Source organism: Notolepis coatsorum (genome assembly GCF_963971535.1).
Source record: "Notolepis coatsorum genome assembly, chromosome: 4".
NCBI classification, from domain to species: domain Eukaryota; kingdom Metazoa; phylum Chordata; class Actinopteri; order Aulopiformes; family Paralepididae; genus Notolepis; species Notolepis coatsorum.
The window spans coordinates 1,546,057-1,553,998 of NC_140168.1; the positions used below are offsets into that span (position 1 = coordinate 1,546,057).

The 7,942-nt window shown below is 40.8% G+C and overlaps 1 protein-coding gene across 1 annotated transcript in view; it reads left to right on the plus strand.

Annotated features, from left to right (window-relative positions):
- Window positions 1-3,036, plus strand: part of LOC311227584 (serine/threonine-protein kinase SBK1) — a gene marked incomplete at both ends in the record, with an annotated part of 25,536 nt that extends 22,500 nt beyond the window's left edge. The window contains one exon of the mRNA XM_084313304.1: window positions 2,885-3,036. Within this exon, the coding sequence (XP_084169430.1) occupies window positions 2,885-3,036 (152 nt within the window). The remainder of the gene's footprint in view (window positions 1-2,884) is intronic.
- Between the last annotated feature and the right edge of the window lie 4,906 nt (window positions 3,037-7,942).

Below are 7,942 nucleotides of genomic sequence, written 5' to 3' on the forward strand. Positions count from 1 at the left end.
TGAACTATAATAATCAGTGCAGGAGCTCACTTATCCTTGAAAGACACTTTTATCACTGACTACTTAAAAGGCCCATACATCTCCATAAATGTTCAGGGCGGAGGGAATAAGTGTTTACCCTACAGACCCCAAGAAGTGCTGTATATTCTCTATTGTTTAATATAAATGCATTTTTTATTCCAATCCCGATTTGTATTTGAGATTCCCAAATCCCATCGGACTTGACTTCTTCGTGTCCCTCAGTGAGTGTAATACCAGCATTCAACTGTATGCGCCACAGCGGTTTCTATCATCATCATCATCATCACCCACGCTATGCATAAAATATATACAGTAGGTCCGCTGAGGAGGCCGTGCAAACTGCAATGGAATATGGGGCAAAAAAAATTTAAAATTTTTTTTTTCAAAAAGGGCACTTTTTTATGAGGCTCAAGAAGGCAGGTGCTCAAGCACCCCTTGGGCTCTATGTGTGCACGTGCCTGCCGCTGGGCCTACGACCTGTGACGTATATCGAGCCGGTTAGGGTGCCTTCATTGTGTTTACTGCACCTTGTGATGTTTACTTTTACTCTTACTCTTATAGTATACAATCAAATTCTAATTCTTTATTGCCCATATTTATTGTAACATAATAATATATAACCGATAGGGCACACAGACCGTCATCTGCACCTCTGATTACACTGTTTATTTTTTCACACTACTTTTATATTGCCTATATTTATGTACTATTCCCCTCATGCCCATACCTGCACCTCCCCTCCCCGTGCTGCTATGATTGCATCGGGGGGCGACAGTGGCTCAGGAGGTAGAGAGGGGTCGTCTGGTAAATCGGAGGTTCCCGGTTCGATTCCCCCGCTCCTCCCGGGGGCAGCGTGTCGAAGTGTCCTTGAGCAAGACACTTAACCCCCTAACTGCTCCCTCGATGAGCAGGTTGGCACCTCGCACGTCGGTGTGTGAGCGTGTTGTGAGTGAACGGGTAAAAATGTGAGGAACAAATTGTAAAGCGCTTTGGATAAAAGAGCGATATAAATGCAGCCATTTACCTTTTAGGATGCCCCGAATTACCCCAAGGGGATCAATAAAGGGATATCTATTGATTGATTAAAAACTTTATTAACAGATTGCAGAATGGGTACAGTACAGTACGGCTAAAACAAGCTAAAAGCAATTGGTTTTGATAGCTTATCAGTGAGCTGGATGCAATCCTACCTTGAGGGGAGAGAGCAGATGGTGGAGGTAAACGGTACTCTATCCCCCCCCTCACAGTGAGCTGTGGTGTTCCACAAGGAAGCATACTAGGTCCGCTACTCTTCCTAATTTATGAAAATGACATGTCGTCAGCCTGTGACTGCAACTTGTTCCTGTTTGCGGAAGACTCAGCCCTGCTGGTCTCTGACAAGAACAAGTTACAGGTTGAAAAAACCCTCAGCTCAGAACTAGGCAAAATCTGCATATGGTTCGCTGATAACAAACTATCATTACACATGGGCAAAACAGAGTCCATTCTCTTCGGTTCAAATAACAAACTCAGCAAGACCGACGGCTTCTCAGTTACAGTGGGTGACAATATTGTCACAAGGAAAGATGAAATTACCTACCTGGGTTCCATCCTAGAGGCAAATCTTTCCTGTGACAAAATGGCATCCAATGTAATAAAAAAAGTCAACCAACGAACTAGATTCTTGTACCGGATCTCCTCTCTGGTAAACAAGAATACCCTGAAGACTCTGGCAGGAGCACTCATTCAAGGGTACTACGACTATGCGTGCACCTCATGGTACCAAAGCACCTCAAAGGCGCTTAAAACAAAATTACAAACATCACAAAACAAACTGGTCAGACTACTACTTGACCTTACCCCCAGAACCCACCTCACCCCTGCCCACTTTGACAACCTAGGATGGCTTAGAGTAGACGACAGAGTACAGCAACTTGCAATGGGCCTGGTCTACAAGATACACTATACGACTAAGGTACCCATGTACATGTCAAAATACTTCCCAAAGGTCAGTGAATACCACAACCACTACACCAGAGGAAGCTCAACAAATCATGTTAAACCCAGATTCGGCTCAAACAAGGGACTAAATACGTTTCGCAATTATGCCACATCAATGTGGAACGCCCTACCCAAAGCTGTAAAGGAATGTGGATCCCTACCCACATTAAAAACCGCTCTTAAAGAGCACCTACGGGAGGCTGCAATTCGAAACTGGCCCCTACAAATGCCCAAAACCCCCACCACCTCCTAATAGACAGTCTCCTCCCCACCGCATGTATATATTCCCTCCCCGCCGTATGTATATCTCTCTCCCACCCACCCACCTCCTCCTAATGTACAGTCCCCTCCCCATCATATGTATATACTCTGTCAGGATCTAGGGGTAACAGTACTGTATATTTGAATACCGTTTATGTCACAAATGTATCAGTACTAAATAGCTATATGTCCCTATGCCATAAATGTCATGTATGTTGTGTATGTCATAAATGTCTATATGAATTGAAAATGGGGGACCCTGATGGAAACAAGACAAACATCTTTCTCAGGTCTGAATCCCCTTAACAATTGTGTGTATTGAGCCGTACTGTATTGTACCCATTCTGCAATCTGTTAAATAAAGTTTTCATTCATTCATTCATTCACTCAATACTACACACAATTGTTAAGGGGATGCAGACCAGAGAAAGACTTTCGTCTCGTTTACATCAGGGTCCCCCATTTTAACCCTATACACAAGGTGCCCTAACTGGGATGATATACACCATACATACGCTGTGGTCCGTGCAGGTTTGGTGGTTAAGAGCAAAGCTCAGCAGAATATACTTGATCAACTATCACTCCACGTAATGACCATGTCCTACTCACATGTTTGTTTCAGGCTACATACGGCCACCAGAGCCCAAGCACATAGTACCAACGCCTATTGGACTGATCCTGGGCCTGTCGCTGAGAGCTGTGTTCCTCGTCGTGTCGACGGTCATCCTCGCGTGTCTGAGGCGACGCATCGTCCACTGGATCCAGTGTAAGTAAAACGGCATGTTGACCCTTTCACTACCACAATACAGACGGTTAACCCTTTCACTACCACACTACAGACGGTTAACCCGTTCACTAACACACTGCAGCAGGTTAACCTTTCACTGCCACACTGCAGAAGGTTAACCCTTTCACTAACACACTGCAGCAGGTTAACCATTTCACTACCACACTACAGAAGGCTAACCCTTTCACTACCACACTACAGCAGGTTAACCCTTTCACTACCTCACTACAGAAGGTTAACCCTTTCACTACCTCACTACAGAAGGTTAACCCTTTCACTACCACACTACAGCAGGTTAACCCTTTCACTACCACACTACAGAAGGTTAACCCTTTCACTACCACACACTACATCAGGTTAACCTTTTCACTACCACACTACAGAAGGTTAACCATTTCACTACCACACTACAGACGGTTAACCTTTCACTACCACACTACATAAGGTTAACCTTTCACTACCACACTACAGAATGTTAACCTTTCACTACCACACTACAGAAGGTTAACCTTTCACTACCACACTACAGAAGGTTAACCCTTTCACTACCACACTACAGAATGTTAACCTTTCACTACCACACTACAGAAGGTTAACCCTTTCACTACCACACTACATACGGTTAACCTTTCACTACCACACTACATAAGGTTAACCTTTCACTACCACACTACAGAAGGTTAACCCTTTCACTACCACACTACAGATGGTTAACCATTTCACTACCACACTACAGAAGGTTAACCTTTCACTACCACACTACAGAAGGTTAACCATTTCACTACCACACTACAGAAGGTTAACCCTTTCACTACCACACTGCAGAAGGTTAACCCTTTCACCAACACACTACAGAAGGTTAACCCTTTCACTACCACACTACAGAAGGTTAACCCTTTCACTAACACACTACAGAAGGTTAACCCTTTAACTACCACACTACAGAAGGTGAACCATTTCACTACCACACTACAGATGGTTAACCCTTTCACTACCACACTACAGAAGGTTAACCCTTTCACTACCACACTACAGCAGGTTAACCCTTTCACTACCACACAACAGAAGGTTAACCCTTTCACTACCACACTACAGCAGGTTAACCCTTTCACTACCACACTACAGCAGGTTAACCATTTCACTACCACACTACAGAAGGTTAACCCTTTCACTACCACACTACAGAAGGTTAACCATTTCACTACCACACTACAGCAGGTTAACCCTTTGACTACCACACTACAGCAGGTTAACCTTTCACTACCACACTACAGAAGGTTAACCTTTTACTACCACACTACAGAAGGTTAACCTTTCACTACCACACTACAGACAGTTAACCTTTCACTACCACACTACAGACGGTTAACCTTTCACTGCCACACTACAGAAGGTTAACCTTTCACTACCACACTACAGATGGTTAACCCTTTCACTACCACAATACAGAAGGTTAACCCTTTACTATCACACTATAGAAGGTTAACCCTTTACTATCACACTATAGAAGGTTAACCCTTTACTATCACACTATAGAAGGTTAACCCTTTACTATCACACTACAGACGATTAACCATTTACTATCACACTACAGAAGGTTAACCCTTTCATTAGCTCACTACAGAAGGTTAACCTTTCACTACCACAATACAGAAGGTTAACCCTTTACTATCACACTATAGAAGGTTAACCCTGTCGAAGCTCCGGCTAGACATATAATAAAACGATACAGAGAAGATTAGCATGGCTTCCGCGCAGGAATGACACGCAAATTCGTGAAGCATCCCATATTAAAAAAAAAAAAAAAAAAAGTTACCCCTTTACTATCACACTACAGAAGGTTAACCCTTCACTACCACAATACAGAAGGTTAACCCTTTACTATCACACTATAGAAGGTTAACCCTTCACTACCACACTACAGAAGGTTAACCGCCTGTAGTGTGATAGTAAAGGGTTAACCTTCTGTGTTGTTGCTGGGAAAGGGTTAACTATTTGGTAGTGCGGTAGTGAAAGTGTTAAAGCGATAGCTTGTCCTCTCATAAACAATTTTTTATTAGATATTTGAAGAGGAAGATGTGTTTGTTCAGAATCATGTTAAGCATGCAAGTGGAAGTCAATGGGAGGTATGAAGCCATTCTGATGCTGATGCCTCATGTATCCATTGATTCCCACTAGTATGTTCAACAGGAAGCTAAGAGATATTTTCAGCTTCCAACATCTCCACTAACAATGGTGCAGGTGCTGTTTGGATGGACTAATAACGTCCAGGTCGTGTCAAATGGAATAGGGTCTAATACAAAGAACGCTTTAAAGCCCAACCTCCAGGTTAAACCCTACTCTGCAATTATGGGTAGTTTACATCACTGGTATCTAATTTAATTATTTATTTTTTTCCATTTGACACCGGAAATGCCACTCCGAAAGAGTTAAAAAGGTCCACGCACGAATAACATGCACGCGCGAATCAAAAAAGCGTATAGGGCCGTGACGTCACAACAGGAAACGTATGCCTTATGCCCGTCCGGGTCATAGTACTACTGGATAATTGGCGCTGGCTAACGTTAGCATTATGTCTACTGTCATGAACCATTAGATCGGGGCATGTAGAGGAGTTTGGGGAACAAGTAAAATCATGTGCAGGTCCTCTTCTCAGACCTGTGTCGTGGTTCTCTCCTCTTTGTGTGCCCCCGTCCTCGCGGGTGTTCTGCCGGGGAGCTTGTGGACGCGACAACAGCGGCGGCCGTATGGTGTTTGAGCCTGTAGCGTTAGTTAGCTCATAGCTATCGTGTACCACACTAGCGTTACGGGCTCGAGCACCCTACGGCTGCCGCCGTTGTCGCGTCCATGGGCTCCCCGGCAGGGTACCCGTGGGGACGGGGGTGTACAGAGAGGAGAGAACCATTTTGGGTCGGCCGTTCATGCCGGCCAGCGAGCCGGACGTCGGGATATGTTGTTAGCACAATAGCTACCAAGCTAAGCTATGTTAGCTACACAATATGTACAACGACACAATGATTTACATTATTACAAATATGGTAACGTGGTTGTGGCTTTTACAAATAGTGGTTAGCTTTAGAGATGGATGGCTATGACCACGGAGCAATAGTGTTGTTAGGTGAAACAGATACATTTTCATTCGGCTAGTAGTAGCAAGCATATATCTATGGTAGCAAGGCTCTCTGCCTGCCACTAGCTGTGTGTGACTCTCAGCGCCCCCTGGTGAGCCCCCTGGTGCCCTGCACCTCTTGTGACGGCATCATTTCGATTACACACGCACGTTATGAACCATTGATTAAAATATCCACGTGCGTGGTGATTGTGTTGGGCAGACAAAATGTTTGATAAAAACGCTAAAACTGGGTCAATTTCAATAAAAATTGTTTCCTTCTTCATGAAAGTCACCGTTGGCCTAGTCCACATTGTTTATTGAACAAAAATACAACATGAAGGTTGGCCTTTAAGGTATTTTATCACAAGACGTCAGAGGTCACCAGTTGTATTACATTTTGACGTAGTGAACGGGAGGCAGGTTGAAGTACTTTTGACACAGTTCTCCTTGAAACGACGAGGGAAATGCAATACGATACGCTCTCACTTGATTGGATAATTTGGTGACCCCTTGCTTCCCCGGCCAGTATTCTCTGAAAGATAGACGGTTGTTTTAAGTGATAGCTAAGTTCAGATCCACTTTTTGTTTTGGTGAGATAACATGAATAGATAAATAATAAAAATTCTGAAATGTAAATAGCTTAATTGTACCATTTAGCCACAAGAGGCCAGTCTTTGGTCTGCATTGTATTAGGCCATTAGGGCATCCTTTGGTTTGGTATTTTACACAACCAAAGCTTAATAATACTGAATTCCAATTCTTAATAGCAAAACATTATGCTGTCTCTGAAATGTGGATGGTAGTCAATGCTTTTTAAATAATAATAATAATAATAATAATAATAATAATAATAATAATAATAATAATAATAATAATAATAATAATAATAATAATAATAATAAGAATAATAATAAGAATAATAATAATAATAATAATAATAATAATAATAATAATAATAATAATAATAATAATAATAATAATAATAATAATAATAATAATAATAATAATAATAATAATAATAATAATAATAATAATAATAATAATAATAATAATAATAATAATAATAATAATAATAATAATAATAATAATAATAATAATAATAATAATAATAATAATAATAATAATAATAATAATAATAATAATTATTATTATTATTATTAGTATTAGTATTAGTATTAGTATTAGTATTATTAGTATTATTATTATTATTATTATTATTATTATTGTGTATCCTGTACATTTGTATCCTAAGCACACACTATGAGTGCTTCTGTGCGTTTGTACTATAGACAGCCTTATACATTATGTTAGGGATGCTCGATATTGGCTTTTTTACCGATACCGATATACCGATATTGTCCAACTCTTAATTTCCGATACCGATATCAACCGATACCGATATATGCAGGGTCCCCCCCCCCCCCCCCCCCCCCCAAAACTAAATAATTTCAGGTAATTAACATTACATATCTCTTGTCATGTAATTAACACAACATTATGCATACTTTGACAATAAATAAAATAATTATTTGTTCTTACTTGCTTGCCTTCGTAAATAAAGGTTAAATAAATGTAAAAAAAAAAAAAATAATAATAATAATATTTTTTGAAAACCGATACCGATATTTTCCGATATCACATTTTTATGCCAATATCGGACATCCCTAATTATGAGTCAAAAGCCTTAACGCTTGGAGTATTATACCTCTGGGCTCTAGCATCAGCTATAGAGTTAAAATTCATATAAACATTAGTAAACTTCTCATCTCATCTTTGTCCAG